This window comes from Podarcis vaucheri (assembly GCF_965113315.1).
Source record: "Podarcis vaucheri genome assembly, chromosome: 3".
NCBI classification, from domain to species: Eukaryota; Metazoa; Chordata; class Lepidosauria; order Squamata; family Lacertidae; genus Podarcis; species Podarcis vaucheri.
In genome coordinates, this window is record NC_138761.1 from 28,909,319 (window position 1) to 28,932,378 (window position 23,060).

At 41.5% G+C, this 23,060-nt stretch overlaps 1 protein-coding gene across 1 annotated transcript in view; it reads left to right on the forward strand.

The window, feature by feature from the left end:
• The first annotated feature begins 559 nt into the window (after positions 1–559).
• Positions 560–23,060, forward strand: part of KCTD3 (potassium channel tetramerization domain containing 3) — a 31,510-nt gene continuing 9,009 nt past the window's right edge. The window contains exons 1-12 of the mRNA XM_082217483.1: positions 560–1,072; positions 6,128–6,181; positions 7,064–7,109; positions 8,036–8,109; positions 8,965–9,023; positions 9,736–9,816; positions 11,256–11,396; positions 11,955–12,045; positions 15,011–15,201; positions 19,804–19,919; positions 22,239–22,326; positions 22,502–22,618. Coding sequence (XP_082073609.1) covers positions 996–1,072; positions 6,128–6,181; positions 7,064–7,109; positions 8,036–8,109; positions 8,965–9,023; positions 9,736–9,816; positions 11,256–11,396; positions 11,955–12,045; positions 15,011–15,201; positions 19,804–19,919; positions 22,239–22,326; positions 22,502–22,618 — 1,135 coding nt within the window. The 5' untranslated portion in view covers positions 560–995. The remainder of the gene's footprint in view (positions 1,073–6,127; positions 6,182–7,063; positions 7,110–8,035; positions 8,110–8,964; positions 9,024–9,735; positions 9,817–11,255; positions 11,397–11,954; positions 12,046–15,010; positions 15,202–19,803; positions 19,920–22,238; positions 22,327–22,501; positions 22,619–23,060) is intronic.

The window sequence follows — 23,060 nt, forward strand, 5'->3', positions numbered from 1 at the left end:
TTTATGGACTTTCTTGAGCAATTTTAGATGGGTGCAAATTTTAGAGGAGGCAGCTTCTATAGATAGTAATGTACAGAACTCCGCTTACTTTAAGGCAATGCAGTCCTGCTGCGTGTTACTAATGAATTAATATCATTAACTGAATTTACACCCCACCCTTCCTCGGTGGGTCCCCGAACTTCCCTCCCCCCAAGTCCTTTCTTATGCGTTGTGCGAGGCATACTGGCTAGTATCAGGAGCAAACTAGCTGTGAAGGTGACATACGCGCGGAATCGGGTCGCGGCTGATTTCCAAGGAAGGGGCTTCCAAACGCCACCTGGGTGGTGGTGGCGGGTGCGCGCGTGGGGGACGGGGGACAGAACTGAAACTCAGCCTAAATCCTTCCCTGAGCCTGGAGAGCTCAGGGAGCTGGTGTTGTCTGCGTGCCTTCACCACGTCCATAAGCAAAGAAAAGGGCCAGCCAAAGGCTTGCGAGCGAAGGAACTTCTGCCGGCGCCACCTGCTGCTGCCCCAGCTCCTCCCACGCGAGAGGCTCTCGCGCGGCGCTCCGGCCTCAGCGCGATCTCGCGAAGGCGCAACCAGCGTCGGTATTTTGTCCCTCGCGGAGCCCCCTCCTCCAGGTACCGCGCGTTGCTATGGCATTCCTGGCCATAGAGAGCGGTAGCGTTTTCGGCCGGGAAGAGGGTCGGAGGCCGCTGTAGTGGCGGCGGCGGCGGCAGGGCCTTCCTCGGCCGCCTGACGAGACAGGGGAAGGCGGGCGGGCGGCGAGAGAAGGGAGGCCGCCTCAGCCTCCCCTCCCACGTCCCGACCTGGCAGCCTTTCCCTCGGCGCGCCCAGTGCCTGCCTCGGAGGGCTGCGCGGCCTCGCTGGACGCTCCTTCTTCTCCCCCGGCCCCGCCGCCGCCTCCGGGACTCGACTCCGGGGCGGCGGCGGCGGCTGGAAGCGGCAGCAGCGGCGACAGGCGGTTCCCGGAGGCAGAGTCGCTGCTGGGGAAGATGGCGGGGAACGGCGCGGGTTTCGCCGGCGCAGGCAGCAGCGGGGAGATTATCCAGCTCAATGTCGGGGGCACCAGGTGAGCAGCAGGCGGGCGGCGGGGCCTCCGACGGGCAAGGGGGTGGGGTGGGCGAGGAGGGCGGCGAGAGAGGGGGAGCCTCAGGTCGGGGCAGGGCTTGGGAGCAAGGGGGCTGGGGAGCGGAGGAGGGAGCCGAAACGATACTCTCTCTCTCTTCCCTGACACCCCGAATTCATGGCAACGAGACCAGGCCATACTACTGCGGTAACAAACACATTTAGGAGAGAAGTGCGTTGAAGTTTGCTGGCTACTAGAATCCCGTGGCGAAGTCAAGGCCTTGGACCTTTCATGGTGTGTGTATGCATGTGCGTGTGTGTATATATACATACATATATATACACACACATACACATATAGTGGTACCTCGGGTTACATATGGTTCAGGTTACATACGCTTCAAGTTACAGACTCCGCTAACCCAGAAATAGTAACTCAGGTTAATAATAATAATACTACTAATAATAATTTATTATTTATACCCCGCCCATCTGGCTGGGTTTCCCCAGCCACTCTGGGCGGCTTCCAAAAGAATATTAAAATACTGTGATACATCAAACATTAAATGCTTCCCTAAACAGGGCTGCCTTCAGATGTCTTCTAAAAGTCTGGTAGTTGTTGTTCTCTTTGACATCTGGTGGGAGGGCGTTCCACAGGGAGGGCGCCACTACCTCGGTGAGTTAAGAACTTTGCTTCAAGATAAGAACAGAAATCATGCTCCGGCGGCGCGGTGGCAGCAGGAGGCACCATTAGCTAAAGTGGTGCTTCAGGTTAAGAACAGTTTCAGGTTAAGAACGGACCTCCAGAACGAATTAAGTTCTTAACCCGAGGTACCACTGTACACACATACATATATATACCCACACCAACATGTGTGTGTGCGTACCTTGCCGCTTTAGGTACTTTATAACTTGCTTGAGGGATGGTGTCACTGGTAAAAAAACTCGGTGAGATTCATAGAATCAGAATAACTGTGGATGGGGAGCCCCAAGCGTCATCTAGTCCACCCCCCTGCAATGCAGGGATTGCAATTGAAGAGCCCTTGGTGGATGGGCATCCAACCTCTGCTTACAAACCTCTGTTGGAGAGTCCAACAGCTCCCGAGGTTAAATGGTCAGCACTGTGTGTGCGTCTGGGTCCCCCACATGTATGACGTGTGCTCTCTAGCAACATTCCAGCCTTTTTAATACCTTCTGGTGTACAATTTAGTAATTCCACAGGGTCTGTTAGGCCTTTCCGGACTTGGCTTCCCTGGTCCAAAGATGCCTTGTTCCTTCCATAGCGTGCTCTGTCAAACATGGGCCTGCGATCTGGCCCACAGAGGGATCTCCACGGCAGTGAACTGGCCCAGGCAAGGTAAACCTTGCCAGCCCCCGTGGTAAGCCAAACCATGGTTTAGATCACATCAGCCATATGACCAGGGGGAGGAGTGCAATAACCACAGTCTCCTGTGGGAACTTTCACACGTGTAATTAAGCCATGGTTTGGCTTAGCATTATGTATGAACCACCTCATTTGGTTGGATCTCTTGGAGAATATTTTATCCGGGGGATACTTCAGCAAAGTGTATTGGGGAGGAAGCGCCTCACATTATCTACTATACTGTTCTAAAGCAGTGGTTCCCAACCTTTTTTTTGGCCATGCCCCACCACAGCATCTCTAAAATCACCTCCCCGTGACATATAATTCTTATTATTCAAAAAGTGAACTCCCGTTCATGTGGACGAAGCCTAAAAGGCCATTAACTGTTAATAACTCATTCTTGAATTGCCCCCCCCCCGTGGGGTGTGCGCCCCACGTTGGGAACCACAGTTCTAGAGGCTCCTTAAGTCCTCTAGAGCATACTTCTAGGAGAGGGGGCATCCAGAAGAATTATCTTCCTTTGGCCTTTCTGTTGTGACTATCCCATTCTGTGAGCTGAGCTCTGTTTATCAGAGCTCTGAATCTAGGCCAAAGTATTACACAACATGAAACACTCTTATATTAGTGAAAACAAGAAGCGATATTGTTAGGTGAAAAATAGAAACCTGCTTTATTCTGTATCTTGACAGTCTAACAATTGTAGTGCGGTTATTGAAAAAATGATTGAAAAGCAGGATATTGTAATTCAGAATGGTATATCAATAAATAATAAATGTTGCAGATACTACAAAATAATGTTTCAATAAGCTTCAGTTGTCTTTTGTTGATTTGCAATAGTATTATTGAATCCCTCAATTTTAGCCATTAAAAGGTTTGTAAATGTCAAAAGCACACCAACTTGCATCACATCTAAGTGATCCTCTTAACCTGTTGTTCATCGTAGTATTGTTTGAACTTGTCTATTTTATAGAAAAACTGAAATTAATGTATTACTTGATAATAAGTTGGTGTTATCAAAAGAGCATATTGGAAAATAAGATTGATGAATAATGTTATAATCATTGTGGCCTTTTATATGTTCACAGTACCTTTTTTAATCAGGCTGATAAATTGCAACAAAACAAACTAAAGTTTATTTCTGTTGGTGCCAAGTAGAATATACCCAGTCTTGATTATAGTTCATAGCAGAGCTTCCTTGAGAAAATTGGATTGAATAGCCCACCAGCTACATTAAAGGCACTCATCTACTTTGAAAAAGAACTGAGATTATCATTCTTTTGTTTTGACACTTGTACCAGAGAAAATATAAAAATTGTGAAAAATCCACAGTTGGCAAATCTTTATTAGGGCCAACCAGAATGTCTAAAATAGTGAACAAACTCTTGAACACTTCATCATATGAGAACTTGTGCAAAACAGGCATGGGAAAGAGGAAAATATGACAACAAAGAGCTTGATGTTAACACTTATAAGTTGTATATTGTTTACTTGCCAAAATGACAAGTGGCTTACAAGTATAAAACCAGTTATAAGAATATAGTCACACAGTGCTTTTTCTAGGGGGATGCAGGGGTACACATATCCCTAAACATTTTGTGAATCTAAGTTTGGCCTTATTGAGGGGCAGTATTTCAATATGAGTAGGAAAATGAGAGTACCCCCAAACATATTTTTTTAGAAAAAAGCACTGGTCACACATAATTAAGATGCACAATAAAACAATTTTATCAAAACATTAAATATTCATAATTAAAATGTACAATAAGAAGGCCTGTTAAAACACCAGTTAACTACAATTTAAACAGGAGGTTCAGTTAGGAGATGAGGGGAATGTTCCTTTAAAGAGGTATGTCTTCAAGGGCTAGTGGAATGCCAGTATCATGAGGTTTATCATAATTCAGCAGAGATGGCATTCCACAACACTGGTGCCACTAGTAGAAAAGACGGCCTCTGATTGATTGATTGATTGATTGAATTTATATACTCACCCTATACCTGGAGGTCTCAGGGCAGTTACCACAAGCTGGTAATCATCACTCTGCTACTATAGTCATAAAGTCTGCTTATAGTCTTGGTCTCAAGATGGAGAATGACTATGGGATTAGATTAGTTTCTCCTAGTGTCTGTTTACACCCAGTATTACGAGACAAAGAAGTAATGGGTGGACCCCCTTTTAAAAAAAATTAAAATCCAGCAGTTTTCCAGATCTGATTCCAGCCTTAAGCAAAACACACATATTGCTGGTTAGACAGAGAGTATGAAAAGTGATGTAACTTCTAAACTGAGGAACAAACATTTTTTAAATCTAAACATGGCATCCTACTACTTGTGAGGTTAAAAAACAGCTATCCTTGGTGTGCTTTCTTTTAAATTCCTACACTTTGCTGTGACAGTTAAGTTTTTGCAAATAAGGTATCATTGTTGTATGTTGCTATACGTAGTGATGTTATTTGTATCTTAACATCTAAGTAACAGCCTTCTGGTGCCATTCATCAACAACTACTGCTCTGTAAAATCCCTTCATTTTCATGAAAATTGTGGGGGAATATTTTTGGATCATGTTGTTCTGCAAAACATGTAATTAACCTGGAGGCAAAAATTTGCAGTCAAAAACTACCACAGAATTAGCAGGGTCAGTTTTGTATTTTAAGATGTACTTTGCTCCTTCTTGGTAGGTTTCATTTGACTCAACAGGACTAATTTCCCTGTTGTTTGGATTCTATTCTATATTTTTATATCATGGGTACTGAACTGTGTTCAAGTTAGCATTGTTTGTTTGACTTTTTGGAAACAATACGTTTGTTCTAGCTCCTGAAGTTTTGTTATTTGAGTGAGTTTCTATAGGTCAATAAATAAATAATAATAAATAATAAACTAGGATTACAAGAGTGTTTGAATTCTGCTTGATTGACCCTTCAAACTTACTGCTAAAAAGTTAACTAGGAAAAAATATAGTTCTGACTGCTTTTTTCATAGAAAGTTTTCCAGTTTTCAAGCTTAAAATGACTATATTGAGCCCTTTGTTCAGAGAAGATTTGGCTTTGTCATGCCCTTATTGCAAAACTGCACAGAATCTGCATTGTGTGTATAATACAGAGGCTCCTATATGCTATCTGTTCTACTCCCTTTTTTCTATTTTTTTGGGATACTATAGAATCATAGACCCTTGGGGTCCCTTCCAATTCTACAGTTCTGTGATTCTGTAGTAACCAAAAAAATACAAACAAGTAACTTTTGTGTGTATGGGAAAGAGGAGACATTTATTTGTGGTAATAACAACGGCAAAGGCCTGATCTTTGGGTCCTAATCCAAATAAAGATAGTTTGGATTAACTTCCGCTGAAAGCTGTAGGACTAACTTTGTTGCTACTAACTTGTTTCATTGGTCTCAGTGGGATAGTCAAGACTAATTTTAGCTGACTGAGACCTTGATAATCGCTTCCTTTTTGCATAGTTTCCTAGAAGAATGAATGAGGTACATGAGGGGCTACTGGGGGTGGGGAGAAAGAGAGGAATGAGAAGTCCTGTTGCTTGAACAGAGGCCTTCTTGCACTTTTTTGGGTCTTGCCCACTGTGTTCAAACACTATTTTTCTTAAGTAGAAAAGAATTAACTAAATAAGTTTTTTTAAAAAAATTGTTGGTTGCAGGGAGGGAACTTACCAGTTCAGTTCCTGACTTCTAATATTTCTGTTCCAGGTTCAGCACTTCAAGACAAACACTAATGTGGATTCCGGACTCCTTTTTTTCCAGGTATTTTGAAGCCAGATCTTATGGATATTTACTCAGTTTAAGTTCAATAAGACTTAAGGTAAAGGGTAAAGGGGCCCATGACCATTAGGTCCAGTCGCGGATGACTCTGGGGTTGCGGCGCTCATCTTGCTTTATTGGCCGAGGGAGCCGGCGTACAGCTTCCGGGTCATGTGGCCAGCATGACTAAGCCGCTTCTGGCGAACCAGAGCAGCGCACGGAAAAGCCGTTTACCTTCCTGCCGGAGCGGTACCTATTTATCTACTTGCATTTTGACGTGTTTCGAACTGCACTCCCCAGTAAATCTTCAGTAGCTTTTTTTTTTTTTTTTACATTGACCAGTGTGTCTAAGTGTGTAGTTTACCTACTTTGTAGCTTTGTAGCCCAGTTCATAATTAGGCTAGTGTTCAAGTCTGAAGTCTAACATTTCTTATCAGTTTCATGTTATAGTTATGTTACATAAATAAGCCCTTGTGTGTTGCATTTACACATCATAGTGATCTCTGAGGAAATACTTTCTCAAAATTGTTAGTACAATGTGAGGGTGGAACCATGTGTTTATCAGCAAATGCATGTTTACAAACCTGCATTTCTGAGAATGAATGGAATGGTGCAGAAGAGCATTTTTAGGGAAGAGGGGGATGGGGTTCTTAATTCCTGTTATACCCACTAATTATTTCCTGCAAATGCCCCTACATAAGCTTTATGGCAGACATGTGGGACTTAAAACCACATGTTTCTATGATTTGTGATTTTGGGACTGCATAGAAAAACATCCTGTTGGTAGATATCATCCCTCCTTTTTGAGAGCAGAAGAGAAACTAGGAATCTTCACCGAACTCTTCTTACCAAGTTATATTGTAAATTAGCTTTATTTGTTTTCAGTTTGCTGAGTGGAAGAATTTCAACACTGAAAGATGAAACTGGTGCTGTGAGTATTCCTTTCTAAAAAAGAAGATTATGATATGAAAGTTGATTACTGTATTGGGTTTAGCTGGATGAAACCATTGGAATCTATGTATATCATATAAATTCATTTGTATAAATGCAAAGGCTTTCATATTTGTAAGCCAATGTAAAATACAGGTGGTTATAATATTCTGGTTTGGAGTGATCAATTATATGAGAGGAGGCCTAATCCCAAAAGGGTTCTGCTTTACATCTGGGCAAGGACAGCAGCACAGCAAAAATAAAAATAAAAAAATGCAAGAAACAATAGAGAAGCAGCCCTGGTAAACTATAGAAACCATAGAAAAAGTTACCCAAATACAATACTTGCCAAACAAAAGACTGGTTGGTCAGATGTTCTGGTCACATAATTCTTGGCAATCGGTAAGAGTAAGGAGTAAATATTAAATAACTTTGTGCGTATACACCTACAAATCTGCCTGAATCCTGAGTTTGTGTGTGCAGAATCTTGTTTTACATTTCAAACTTTTCCGGGAAATGACACTTGATTTATAATACAATTTGCAATTAGAACTCGACAAATTTGTATTCTAAATTGGTGAATTGTGCACTTTTGCAACATCTCTAGTTAGAATGGGGAGACTCTTTCAGTCTTGTGAATGATAGAGACAAATTGTGGCTGCTGGTAATTGTAGGCATCATGAAAATGCAGTTAGAAAAGATCCCTTTTTTAAAAAATGAGGGTTTTTTAAAAATTTGATTTTGTAATATTTGTAGGGCTAAATAATGGCAGAATTAAGCATTTCAGGACACACAGATTTCTGCTGCAGAATTAAGCCTGTGTTTAAACTGCTCCCATTGAAATAAATAAAGACTTCAGAGTGCATAATTTATTGCATTCTAAAACTTATATGTTAAGCTAATAAATGGGCTCTCATTTCTTCATAGATATTTATTGACAGAGATCCTGCAGCATTTGCACCTATTTTAAACTTTCTTCGAACAAAGGAGTTAGATTTGCGGTAAGAAACTCAGTGTTAATTCTCACTCTGATTTTAAAAACACTTCTGGTGGAAGATGGTTATAAAAAACACTTCAGCTCACTTGAAGTTTTTAAAAAATTGTACTTGTGAAAGTATCAGTAGTATCCCCTGAACTCCACAGAATAATCTACTCTCCCAAATATTTGAGGTGAATTTCTGAATTTCTGCAGGAACTTCAAGGGGCCACTGATTTCTGAAAGACTGTTAGGTCTTCCTTAAGGCTTTGCTGTATGAGAGACTTTAAATATCCTCTTGTAACCTGTGTGCTAGACACTTATAGCCCAATCTAGCAGCTAAAACCTCACACGTTAAAGTATGTGTACACTTTTTGAGGCATAATCCTGAAAGGGTTCAACTTGAAGAAACTTGCCAGGCCTGTGAGCTAGGCCACCTTTGTTTTGTGCATTTGCCTCAGCTGAGGCACTCACATTCACCCACCCATGTGACAACACTTAGCTCTGTCATCTGTGTGTTAGACTGAACTTTTAGTCAGCACATTCTATATGTTTCCCATAAGACTTTCGTTCTGTGATTTCTGCTGCTCATAGCAGCTTAATTTTTTTATATAAAAAAAATGTTTTCAAAGAACAGAGGTTTTGCTTGAGTGTTCCAGACTATATCCTTTCACAAAACTTTAATTTAACATTTGTGTAGATGTTTCTGTTGATCTGTAGCATTTAAAGATGTTCTCAGTTGTTTAATCAAAGTATTTTATCATGTTAAAATAAAACTTCCTATAAATGATTTAGTTTTTTATGTTTAGAATATTGATTGTTGTGCTAAGAAACTGCATTATTTAATTTTTGAATATTTCTGGTTTTTACCTTTTTGCAGGGGAGTAAGCATTAATGTACTTAGGCATGAAGCAGAGTTTTATGGAATTACACCTTTAGGTAAATATATGGATTTAAATTACCCACTAGTTTGAACATCATGATGAGTTAATAATCATTTTAAAGAACCACCAGTAGTGGTAAGAGAGCTCTCCTTCCTCTCCACAATTAAGCCATATATATTGTCATTCCCAGGTGACTTTTTGGGTGGGTTGAGGGGCCACCAACCAGTGGGAAGACCTAAGAGGTCTTCACTTCCTTCCCCTTCACTTCCTCTGTGTTCTGCCACCAACAGAGTACATTTCGTTGGGAGTCAAGACAGAATGTTTTTTGAGATCAGCACATTGATCTCCTAAGAGAGGTTTGATTTAAGTGCCATGTTGATTATATTTTTGGTGGGTGGCTATGATTTCTTTTTTTATAAACAAATGCTGATTACTTGTAGATTTCTTGTCTTCGTATGTTTTTAAAGTTCTCTCATGTTGTTATGATTTTAAGCCCTGCTTCCTAAGGCTCTAGGGTGTTTTACAACAATTTAAAATACAGCATCAAAAACAGATTAAAACAAATTATAATAATAAAAGTAGGGTGGGTTATAAAAACATACATCTCAGGTGTCAAAGGGCAGGGTTATAACTGTACAACTGGAGGTTTAATGTTATAAACCATAGTGGCCTTCTTGAGACCCAAAGGGTAGTATATAAATTAGTTTATAGTTAAATTAAATTTGCATTCACATATGTATAACAGTTTATATGCTGTTTCCTTTCAGTAAGAAGATTACTGTTGTGTGAAGAGCTAGAGCGCTCCTCTTGTGGCAGTGTCCTCTTCCATGGATACCTGCCACCTCCAGGTACTTGAGCATGCTTTGTATGCCATTTTTTATTTCAGCATCAAGAAGCAACTCCTGAAAATCTCTGTGGCTTTACAATAATGAAATACTCTCAGCTCTGTGTGGCATTTGAGCTGGTCAAAGCATTGTGGGGTTTGCTATGTATGGGCTGATGCCTGCTGAAGCTTCCACTTCAAGAACTTATCAGGACTCTATCCATCTCTGCTGCCACCTTTATGTTAGTTCTATGTGTACACCAGAATCACTTTCTTGCTGTTGCCATAGTGTCTACCCTATCATAAGCATTCTCATTGGGGTTTTGAGGTCACTACAATAGACCTTTTTAAGATCATGCCTCACCCCAGCTGCTTGTTACTGCTGCTGTACATTATGCATCTTCTTCGGTCTCTGGTTAAGGAGGGTTAGTTGAGACAAACAGTTGTGGGTCGCCACTGGGAAATATATCTGTGTACCTAATGTCTATTGGATGTCTGGCAATCATGTGAATGCTTAATTACAAGGCTGCAGTACATTGTTGTATTTCTCAGGTGATTTAGATTTTCTAGAAAGGGAAACCTTAGTTTTCTGTGTATAAGACGATTTTTTAATTATAAAATAACGTTAAAAATGGGGGTGTGTCTTTTACACGGATAGTTCTGAGGGGGGACGTGCAGTTGGTTGCAGCCGCGAGCAGGAGATTGTCAGCGGCGATTGGTGGCTGCGGCAAGGGCTGCTGTCGATTGGCTGTTGCTGTGGCAATTGGGCGGGCGATTGACGGGTGCTGGCAGCAAGTGGTCAGACGATTGGTGGCTTCCGCGATTGGCAGTGTTGGTCAGGCGGGTTAGCAATTTTCAGCAAACCCCCCCCCAAAAAAAAAAGCTCAACAACTTTCCTCCCCAAAAAACAACTCTGGGCAATCTCCCCTCATTTTCTTAATTTTGGAGTCCCCCAAAATAGGGGTCATCCTATACATGGTGTGTGTGTGTGTGTGATACACGGAAAAATATGGTACTTCCCACTGAAGCCACTCTTATCTCTAAATGAGATAGAAATATTGCTTTGATGTTAAGTCAGTGTAAACCAAAACTCTGTGGTAAAGTAGTTCTTAATACTATTGAGGCAATTGTGGATTAGTTCTGGAGGTTGCTATACTTCCACTGAGGGTTGGGCAGCACCATGGAATAGCATGGGATGGGAGCAGGAATAGTCAGGAGGGGGAAGTTGGCCAAAATCGTTGAGGTACTGCAGATAAATGGAACTCGAAATGTGCAAGGTACTTAGTCTGATTAATTTGAGAAGTTTTCCCTTCCTGTTGCAGCCCCTTGTGCATTTTGGAGGGACGGGGGGAGGGGATGGGAAAGTCCACTGTCATGAGCTTCCTTCTGCTTGCCAGCAAAGGTGTAGCAGCCTTTATCTAAGCCCAGTAAAACCAGATTTGACAAATTTCTTATTTTCTTTAGGCATTCCAAGTCGTAAGATTAGCCCTTCTTCAGGAGCATCTACTGAAGTCAGAGCACCTCAGAGCTGTCCTGAAAGTGAGGCCCGAGGAGGGAATATGCAGACTTCACTTGCTGGTACTGGAGAAGATACAGTCAGGCTAGGTGAGCAAAACTATCTTCATTTCTTTAACACATTTAAAATATTTGTGGAAAAATAATTTGCAAGTGTTATCTAAAAAAAAGCCTGTTAGTTCTTGCCGATCCTTCAAAATTGTGACAAGTTGCAGATTTGAGTGAAGACTAGCCCTGCAGTGCAAGCATCATAAATGAGATATAAGTACGTGCAGGCTGCAACTTGGTTGTGTACTCTGCTAAAAAATAATAATTGAATACTATTAACTAGGTTGTAGTATAGGGCCAGGTATTGATTGGTGATCATCTGTCTGCTTCTGGGGTAAACCTTCTTCCTCTGGAAAGAGAGCAGAAGGGCCTGTGTGCTTACAGTAGCCATAGTATTCTGCTTTAGTTCCCCAGAGCTTGCTCTGCTCTGCTAACTCTTCCATGCCAAATGCAGCTCATCATGTGCATCAGCAGCTTTATTACAGCTGCAGAATTTCAGAATACTCACTGCTCTGGCAAAATAGGTGAAAAAAAGACTCATGACCATCAATTCAGTAACCTCACTTAACCTCTGCTGTGTGTGTGTTTTTCTTTTTTAAGGGTTTCCTGTGGATCCACGAAAGGTTTTGATAGTGGCTGGCCATCACAACTGGATTGTAGCTGCATATGCTCACTTTGCAGTTTGCTATAGGTAAAGATGCAATGAGCAGCACTGTTTCAGTCTATATTCCAGTAATTGTGCTCTACAGGACAAAGTTTTCATAAAATACGAGATATGAGTTCATTAAAAGGAACAAAATTTTTGTTTATTTTTTGTTAATAGTGTGTGGAGTACTGAGGCAAGAACAAGAAGCTTTGTAACAGGGATGGGAAATCTGTGGTCCTCCAGATGTGGCTGGACTACAATTTCCATAATTCCTGACCATTGACCATGTTGTTGATGCTGCTAGGAAAGTGTTCAACAATATCTGGAGGTCCCCACCCCTGCTTTATGACTTCAACTTACGATTGCCCTTGCAGAACTAGATATCGTCCACAGAGCAAACATTTTGAATCAATCTTATGGCCACTTTCCCCAAGTATTCTTGTATTCCGGCATACATGCACAACTGCAAAATTTGTATTCGTGTTTCAGATGTGCTCCTTCCCTTTAAAATATACAGAAGCAGCGAACAGGAAAGAATTGGAATCCCCTCTTCATTTATTTTAAAAGGAAAAGGCATGCTTGAAATCTGATACTTCTAACAGTTGCAGTTCCGGAAATATTCTGTGAAAAGTTGTTCTGAGGGACTCAGAATAAATGTAGGTAATTTGTTCACTCAACAGGTAAAGTATAATGAAGCCCATTACAGTGGTGCCCCGCAAGACGAATGCCTCGCAAGACGAAAAACTCGCTAGACGAAAGAGTTTTCCGTTTTTTGAGTCGTTCCGCAAGACGAATTTCCCTATGGGCTTGATTCACAAGACGAAACGTCTTGCGAGTTTGTTTCCTTTTTCTTAAAGCCGCTAAGCCGTTAATAGCCGCTAAGCTGCTAAGCCGTTAATAGCCGCTAAGCCGCTAATAGCCGTGCTTCGCAAGACGAAAAAACCGCAAGACGGAGAGACTCGCGGAACGGATTAATTTCGTCTTGCGAGGCACCACTGTATACTGAGTACACAGGAGGTCATTTGTGACCAAAACTTATCTTCAGGAATTACTATGTGCATAAGACATTAGCAAAATATTTCAGTTGTGTGGAGTAGTCTGTGTTAGGGCATTTCAAGATGTGATTCTGTGAGTCAGTGCTCCAGTATAAATTCATTGAGGATATGGTGCCTTAATTAGGGATGTGAGACAGTGCCACCATGTGATAAAAAACAGAATGGGCTGTTGCTACATTTGATTAAAGCTTGTAGTTGGCATGAAAGTAATATTTAAACCATAATTAAAATAAACTGGTTAGTGTGTAGCATGCTTATTCACATTGCTAAAACCACATGCACTTTGCTCTTCCCTCTCAGGAAAGGGTCTTGTCTTGGTTCATGTCTTGGATGTAATTTCAAGGCAGACTATAACTCGCCCCCCAGCACATGGCAGGAGCAAGGGAGAAGCAAAGTGCTCAAGATTTCAGCAGTGTGCATGAGCATGGTACTCATTCACAGTAAACTGTAGGGTTATTTGGGTTTTGTATGTTTAATGTGACATGCCCCCACTACCAGGATTGTCACTACATTTTAGAGACCTGAGAAGTACTGATAAGACTTCACACCCCCTCCCCATAAGGTAGCTTCCTATGTCCTTCAGAGTATAAGGGGGGTGGGGAACTCTTATCCAGGTGGCTTTCCACGTTCAACAGATGAATCAGGAGCACACTCTTAAGGTTGCTCTTGATCCTTCCTTGGTGCAGCCCAAATTGCAACCTTCAGTACATGCTTGCAAAAAAAAGAGTCTGTGCATGTCTGAGTTTTCCTTTCCAGCTGTAATTCAGCACTTTTTGAATTTTGACTCTTTTTGTTGCCCAGCAACTGGACAGGAAGAATCAGGAGTACACTTAGAGTTTACCTGTCTTGCACTTGATGTCCTATGCCATTACGTAACAGGGCTGGATGTGCTTTGGGCCGAACTATGCTGTGGGCCAAATGAGGTGCTGCAAATAAGGCTGCAGGTTTCCCACCACTGTAGATTAGTTACAACATTTCTACTATGCTGTTGCTTTCTGTCTAGTTTGCATTTGAGTGTTCAACAGTGAATGAATACCCATCAGCCTGCATATTTCCCCATAGGTATCTATGCACACGAGGAAAGAAAACACTCTTCTCTTGTGCAAAGATGGAGCAGCTGCTTTGTTCTGAGCTGCACAAAGAAGGATAGAAATGTTCCCTATACTGCCCTCATTTATACCATACTAGACATGGTCCCAGCATAATTTTTTTATGAATGATTTTCATGCTCCAGACAAATAGATTACATCTTACAAGGACAGTCTCATTCAGAATAGTTATTATGTAGCAACCTTATTACATCCCATTCCACCAGGCTGCAGCAGTTTTGGTTGAGAGACCCAAATATCATTGGTCTTTTCCCCTCCCCCAACTGTCTCCATTCCAGCCACTCATTATAAGAACTATTGTGGAACTTTAAAAGTTAGGGCTTGCCTTTCTTGTTCTTCTTACCCTACCCATCCTTTTTGTGCTGCGTCTGTTATATTGTAAGCCTACAGGCAGGGAGGGACTATCCCATTTTTAATCTGTGCACAGCACCTAGAAAGTGCTATTATGCTTTATAATGATACATCCCATCTCCCTCCCCATTGCTGGGAATCTGCTGATTATGTGAAATTAGCAAGAGAAAGATGTCCCAGGAGTCTGCCTTTCAGAATAGTAGACAAAGTGTGTTTCACTCCTTTCCTTTGAAACATATTGGTTTAGATAAATCCAGACTGTGATTTATAATAATCCACTGTTCCTTATTGGATATATCTAGATCTTATCTTGTAGGTACCGAAGTTAAGTTTCATTTTTTTCTCCTCTGTTTGTAGGCATTTTAAAAAAATATGATATACATCAAATAATTTTTCTGCTCCCTTTTGACAAGTTGGAATAACTGTTCATTGAAGTTTTGGCATATCCTGGAAAACCTGCTTGCAAAAATACGTTTTTGTATATCTTTCTCTTAGAATCAAAGAATCCTCTGGATGGCAACAAGTGTTCACAAGTCCCTATTTAGACTGGACTATTGAACGTGTTGCTCTCAATGCCAAGGTTGTTGGTGGTCCACATGGAGACAAAGATAAAATGGTTGCTGTCGCATCTGAGAGCAGTATCATCTTATGGAGCGTTCAGGATGGTGGTAGTGGCAGTGAAATAGGCAAGTGTGCACTCTCGTTCCTGTTCCTAATAATATATATATTGGCTCACTGTTTTCCAATTACACTGTGCAATTGCTTGTCAAACTTTTTGGCCACAGTGAATGAAAGGTAAACTTTTGTACATTCAACATTTTATTTCTTCATATAGCTGCTTCTCTATCCATCACTTATACGCTAAAGCAGTATCTTAATAGGAAATAAGATAAAATCTAAAAGCCGTGCTTGGCTTAATGGGTGCATAGTGGTATATGTCACTTATTGAAGTGTTCCTGAAGCCCTGTTGTGATAATAAGTAGAAAGTAATTTAATTTTTGACTGACTTATTTCAGCTCTGCATGGTGAACCTGAATGTGGGAATTAGAGATGACAGTTTGGAATGACTGCCAGCTTGTCTTGTTCTTACTAAAAGCCATGTTTCTCAAGGTCTCCTTCTGATAACCTTCAAAAAACACAATTTGGGCAATGCTTTGCTACTAATAATCTTTTGAGCAGAAATTAGTCGAGATAGCCAGCACTGGGCACCAGACAGCTTTAGAGCCAAGGGCTTCATGTTACCAGAAGGTACATAAACATGAAAAGGGCTTTTAGAGAAGCCAAATACTTCACTCTGCAGATCTGATTGATAGCTTGACTTACTTATTAAAATACATACTTGCTTCCAAACATCAGCAGTGGCCTTTTTGAGCAGGGGCAGAGAGAAAGATACAAGGAATCTTTTGAGTTCCAAAAGTAACATTTAAGTAATAGGGTAATGATAATGACAGGCTGTTTCCTCTAGCCACAAAGAGCTGTCACCATAGATTTAATCTACTTGCCAGCATAGATACAGTATCTTCATGCATTTTTCCAAAATAAGTTGTATGATTAGAGAGGTACTCAGTAGAGTAGGTTAGTTTTCTGCCCTCAAGTAATTAAGCCCCCTGAGGAAATCAGTATTTTAGTGGGGGAAATGATGTGGACGTGTGAATATTCAATTCTGTTGGGCTGTTGTGTCTGCACATTGGCAGTATGGAGATTATTAAATTTATTCATCAGATGTTTAGAGTGTCCTTCAATATGCAGTAATCATGTGGCTGACAAAGTTTGAAGAAGTAAAATAATAATACAGTAAAACAACAACAATATTTACTTAAGGAATTGTATAAGAGCAAACTACACTTTTGTCATTGTACCAGATGTTTATTATGGTAGAAACTATGCTCCATCCATGCTGGTAGCAGATAAAAGTATGGAAGGGGCTTGAACTTGGGATCTGCTGTGCTGTTTTGTAGCTCGATTTAGAGGGGCTTGTAGCAATCTCTCCCCCCACTCCCTTTTTCCTGCCAGGTAGAATAGAGCAGTGTTTCCCAACCGGTGTTCCGCGGCACACAAGTGTGCCGTGAGATGTTGCCTGGTGTGCCGCGAGATGTTGCCTGGAGGGAGGCGGGCGAGGGCGTTTGCTTCCCGGAGGACTTGTGGGAAGCCGCCCCTTCCCTGGGCGACGCGCCGCCTCGCGACTCCGGAGTCAGTCCCGAGGGCTCTCGGAGGGACTCGTGAGCGACGGCGTGGCGGCTCCGGGGCGCGCTCAGCCGGGCCGCCGCGCGCCCCCGCTGCAGCTGCCCGGCGTGGAGCGCGACGCGGAGCCGGCCGGGCTTGGAGGCGCCCAGGTAGGGCCGAGCCGGGCGGGGGCGGGGAGGTCTCGGTCTGCTGCGGGCGCAGGAGGGCGAGCGGGAGAGGGGGAGCCGTCGGGTCTCCTGGAAGGAAGCGAGGCGGCGGCTGAGGGGGATACAGCCCCGTCCCCAGCAACAGGCGCTCCTCGAAGTGAGGCCACAAGTCGGGGTTCGGACAGGGCCTGGAAGCAGCGGCTCCGGCTCTTGGGAGCGGAGAAGGGGACTTCGAAAGCGGCCTGGAGGAGAAAAGCCCCGATGCAGCGAGAGCGGGGAGCGTGCTGCCTTGTCCAGGCCTCCTCGCTTTGTGCCGTCCGCTGCCGGGAGCAGGACACGGGGGCTCCTCGTTCGCATGCTTTCCCGGGTGATCGGTGAGGGTTAGGGTTAGGGTTAGGGTCCCTCAGTCCCTCACTTTGCTGCCTCCTCCCCCCCCACCCCCAAAACTTGGAGGTTCCCCGGCAAGGGGGAGGGAAAAAAATTGAAAACTTTCACTTTCGTGCGTCCCTCCCGGCGTAACGCTGCGCGCTGACGTCACGGGGCTGTAATGGTGGTGTGCCGCGAGATTTTTTTCATCAAACAAGTGTGCCTTTGCCCAAAAAAGGTTGGGAAACACTGGAATAGAGCACTGAAAGAGAAATTATTTTCTGTCGCTACTTTCTTCTTACCCATTCTTACATGCCCATTTATTATTGTGTTTCCTGTGTAAATCATATTCTTAGCCAAAAGGAATGGCAGTACATCCAGTCAAAGGAAGGACAGGTGGCCTACATGCAGGCATGGATTTGGATTATAGCTGGGATCCTCGAGATTGCATAGTAAACTCATACCAGTGTTAACCAGTGGAAAAAGAAAGTAGTACTGAGAAAACAGGAGTGAATTATACTTCGGCTTTTAACGTTACTTCCAACTCTTCTTCAACGTTCTGTTGTGTCAGAGTCAAGAACACATTTGACAAAGAAAAGCCCCTTCAAGCTTTCCCCTCTGCATTTAACGAAATCTAAATTGGGCTTTTCAAGTAGCGTTAATGAATTTTAACTTTTAAGTTAAGCGTTTAAACGGAAAATGAACAATCTGGCTTCATTAGAGTCATTACGTTATGTAGCATGCTCTAAAAGTTATAAATGTTCTGAAATTAATACATCCCAAAGAGTTTTCAGTTCATTTAATAAGCAAAACTCTTCTCTTTCAGAGAACTTTACAGGCCCATTTATCTAGCAGAGCCTAATGTTAGCAGCCCTGCCTTAGGATAGAGAAGTAGTGCTTTGTTCATGTCCTGTAAAAGAAACAATTTGTTGTTACAAACACTCTTCAGAAGCTGACAACACCATCTATGGAAAATTGCAAGGGCTGGCATCTCCATGATAGAGCTCTCCCAGAGGCTGTTTTCCCTTCAATATTACTTACATAAGATACCACTACTGGATTGCTGCTATAAGCAATATTTTACTGAGAGGGCCCCTTAAGACAAGAACCTGTCATTACTTATGCCGTCGTCTTCCCTGTGGACGGCCGTCAGGATTGTTGAGCCTAAGCAGGAGTGACACTTTAAATTCCTTCAGACTATTCATGCTGTCTTCCTTGATTTCCCTGAACCTCATCCTTCTCCAGAGTAATCAATTCTAGTTCTTTCTCTCCTTTTTATTATTGCCTGCTTTTATGCGCCCTGCTGTTAAATATAGTCAGTATCAGAGATGATCATATGTCCTGAAAAATTATTTGGCATTTTAATTAAGTCACTTTATGCACCAGGCTTCTTGACTGTTATCTGAAAACAGCAGCTACTGTCCTCTTCAAAATACCATTTTGGTATCACAGTTTACCCTTGTAAAGTCTGGAATTCTGAAGGGTCTTCAAAGGGTTTATATAGAGCTTTTATACTTAAAAATGTTCATATAATTGCATGGTTCTACTGCAGGTTTAATTAACTCTTTAAAATTACAATTAAAAACTATACTGTGAAGTCACTTAATCTGGCAACATGCTAAACTCTTTTGCTGCAGTCTCCAATACTAATCTTATTAAATCTGATCTGATGGCTACAACTGACAAACATCCTGTCAAGTCACCCCCACCCAAGAAAATAAACTTGGAAAAGTACAAGATCTCTTCAGTCTTGATGTATTCTGACTATTTAAACACTTTACATTCGTATTAGCCATAGTAATGAATTAATCAGCCATGTCACTTTGTGCCACAAATTGGACAATTCATAATTGGAGAGAGGGTTTGCAACAATGCGCACATGGATCAATTTAACGTCATAGAATCAAAGAATGAGGGTGGCATCAAACAAAGTATTTCTGCTAGTGCAAGGAATGCTAGATTTTTGGTTGTGCAATGGAATTTCCCTCTGGCTCCTTCTCCCATTCACTCTCTAAATCTGTTCTGTTCCCCAACCCTCCAGAGCAGATTGGGGAGGGCACATGGGATATGTGAGAGGGCAGAGGGGACATTCTGTTGTGCAGAAGGAAATCATTGTGATAATGGAACTTCTTCACTGGATACAGTCCTGAGAGTCTGTTTTCAGTATGAAACGAGAAATGGTTAATACAGATTGACATAGAATATAACCATTTTGATTTTGTGCTTGCGACAAGCATGACCGTGCAACCTGCTGTTCCTTCTGCCACTTGTAACCTCAGTACATATTGAGGCATTTGTTGGGTCTCACGAAGTAAATGTGTAGAAGAGACTGTACCCAGTCACAGCGGGTTATGTTGCTGAGTCTTCCATTAAACCAGCCAGCAGCTGGATAGAATATTGTTACAGCAGAATATAATGTATTTATTGCCTTCTTACCTGATTAAAAAAAAACTCTCTAACTTTCTTAAAGCAGCATTGTAATGCTCACGTTGCATTTTGATTTCCCCCCTCTTTATGTTGGTTGATCATATTTGTTCTGGAAGCAAACTTAATGCACACTTTCTTTGGTGGTTGTTTTTCTTCTTCTAATAGGAGTATTTAGTCTTGGAGTTCCTGTGGATGCTCTCTTCTTCATTGGCAACCAGTTGGTGGCTACTAGTCATACAGGAAAAGTTGGAGTATGGAATGCCGTGACTCAACACTGGCAGGTATGTTAAACAGAAATGCTTAATATGACATGTTTTATGATACTGTAAAAACAACATAAATTCTGAGGGTGCTAGTTTGCAAAGTTTATCATTACCTATTCTTAAGGATTCTTTTTTATTATTCTTCGTTACAATTTATTATTGCAATTACTTGGAAGTCAGACTACATCAAAGACAAACAAGTTGCATGTTAATCTTGAGGACCCTCAAAAGCTCTCGAACTGATTGCACTGCACATCATGCCTCAAAGATATCTATTTTATATTTCTATTCTCAAATGCCCTGTGATTTTTATATATTATGCATTCTGACAATGAGAATAGAGATTCTTGGATTCCAGACAAGACTGAGGGAAGAGCTGGGCATTCATGCAGGAAACAAACCTTGTAACACAGCCAGATGAATGTTTCTGTGGCACAATGTAAAGACACTGTAATGAAATCCAAGAGGCTGCCTTGCAAATCTCGAGAGGCAGAAGTGACCTAAGGCTGACTCCCGTGGCTGCCACAGTACTGGTTGAATAAATCCTGATTTTACCCATAAGTGACAGTCATGCCAATGACTAACACTGCAAGAATGCAAAAAGCCAAGTGATATAACATAATAATCTTGTTACGTATTGAAAACTGACCTAGTGCATTTGAATCTAACACAAACAGCTAAAGCTGCTTTAAAAGTTCTGTCAGTACCTGCTTAAAAAACTCTTGAGTCTCTGCCTAATCTGCAAGAAGGTGATCTATGTTTTAGGTGTTACTTTAGGAGTTAATAGGCACTGTCTGCTTTATAGCTGTACTTATCACACATGTCCTCTTCACATTATGTACACCCCTCCTTGGAAGCTTGCTGAAGTTGTGTGAATATTTTTCTGGTAAGAAATGGTGTGTCTTTGTCTCTTGCGAATGTAATGGCATAGTGGGAATGAATAGAGCTGTTGGGTTACATTTGTAGATCTTATTGCCCTTGCTGTGCAACGGAGGGCAAAGCAGTCTTTGACGTAACCTGGTCCAGATTTTTTGGCCATTATATGTAAGGCAGCACCCTCATGGCTCTGGAGACTGACTGGCTTCTTATCCAAGGATAACCTCCCCCTGGATTCATGTGGTCAGCTTCCACCCCCTCAAACTGTATAAACAAGGCAGACTGGACAAGGGTTAAGAGGGCAAGTAGTGAGATGGACATCCAAAGGCATCTTGCCTATGTTCTCGGGGCTCAATAAGTGACTTGTATGTTGCTATGTTATGCATTGTGGGTTCTCTGGATATTATAGAAAAACTTAATATAGTTTGGATTTTCTTTTTTTAATCATTACAAGCTGCTAAACAAATACAGTGGGTTACACCCAAACTTCTTGTGCTAGAGCACTCATCTAAAGGGAGTTCCCTGTGCCCTCCTTCCCACCGTGCCTCCTCCATCCTCTGAAAAACCTCTTCTCGGGGGGCTCAGATGGGAACTGAAATGGAAATGAGAACTAGAGAAAATGGCAGAGGCAGCATGCATGAGCTGTGACAGGCTGACAGGCTCTCAAGTTGCTTTTGTTTTACCATTAATACGGTTGCAGTTTACTTGTTAAGAATGAGTTCTGTTTCTTAAAACTGCTACCCGCTTTCTTTAGATTTGTCTATCAAGTGTTCCATCTAATGGGCACAGGACATGTATGCTCCTCCCCAAATGTGGGCAGCATTTAGAAACACAGAGATGGAAGATAGTTTGCCTTTTCTTAAGAAAGGCATTTTAACTTGGAACAGCAAGAGAAATCTGGATGGAACTGATAACAGACTTGCTGATCATTATTGCTCTTGAGCAGATCAGTTACTTGCTAAACAACGCTGTGAATTGCACTTTCTGGAATTGCTATTTGGTGGGAACATTTGAAGGCAAAAGTGGACTTGCAGGTTATTTGGAAGCTGGTTCCTGAAAACTGTCTTCACTTTACATGTTTGATTATTCAGTCAGAAGGGGAACATTCTCAAAGAAGTATCAACAAAATACTATTTTTGTTTTAATTTTCATGGGCTGTAATGCTCTTGGGAAACAAGCTTCCTGTGGTTACGACATCTGAAAAATAGAGAAGCTACTTTCAAGATGTGGCAATGGGGTTCTTTCACAAATTCATAAACTTTTAGGAAGTTGCCTTATATTATGTAAATTTTAGCATTCTTTCAATAGCTCCAATTAAACTCTAATAAAAGGAAAATTCTAGTACACTGGCAGACAGCATAGGTCCATATTGCATTGGTTCTAGTGAAATACTGAATACATTCTGATGGGAAAAAATGCAATTTTAAATACTGTACATTACTTGCATTTTATTTATCTTAGGTTCAAGATGTTGTTCCCATCACCAGTTATGATACTGCTGGGTCATTCTTACTGCTGGGCTGCAACAATGGCTCCATATATTACATTGGTAAGACTATGAAATTTCTCCCATTCAAAATTAGCAACATTTATGATCTGAATGTCTTTTATTTGCTACCTTAAGATGGCCATTATACCTACTGTTCAGTGCCCCAATATATTTTGATGATGGGTAATTTATAAATAGGTGAATAAATGTGTGTTTTTAAATTTTTATTTTACAGATATGCAGAAATTTCCACTACGAATGAAGGATAATGATCTTCTGGTGACAGAACTTTACCATGACCCTTCCAATGATGCCATAACAGCACTTAGTGTTTACCTCACACCCAAAACAAGTGTGTACCATCTTCACCTCTAATACCCTTTAATTATAAATGTTTGATACTGTATGGGAGCATTATTATGACCTTCTCAATGCATCCTTTTGTAGGAAATTTAATTTAATGTTCCATTTTAAATTTGCCCTATTGCAAGGGAACATACCAAATGATATGTTCAACTGGAAGATGTTTGTGGATTTTGGTATTTTTTATTTATATTTTAAAGAACAGGAAATTCAGAGGCATTATTTTTTCCTTTGTACGTATATAGATGACATGTGAGCACATTATGCACATTCAAGCATAAGTTTGTGCAGCTAGAAATCTCACACCTGCCATTTCCTAGTGCAGGTGAAGAGAGCCCAAGTATTGTGTTTCTGAATGGCATAAATGATACATCAGTTGCTGAATTATTTAACAGTATTTCTTTATAGGTGAAGCACATTATCCACTTTAT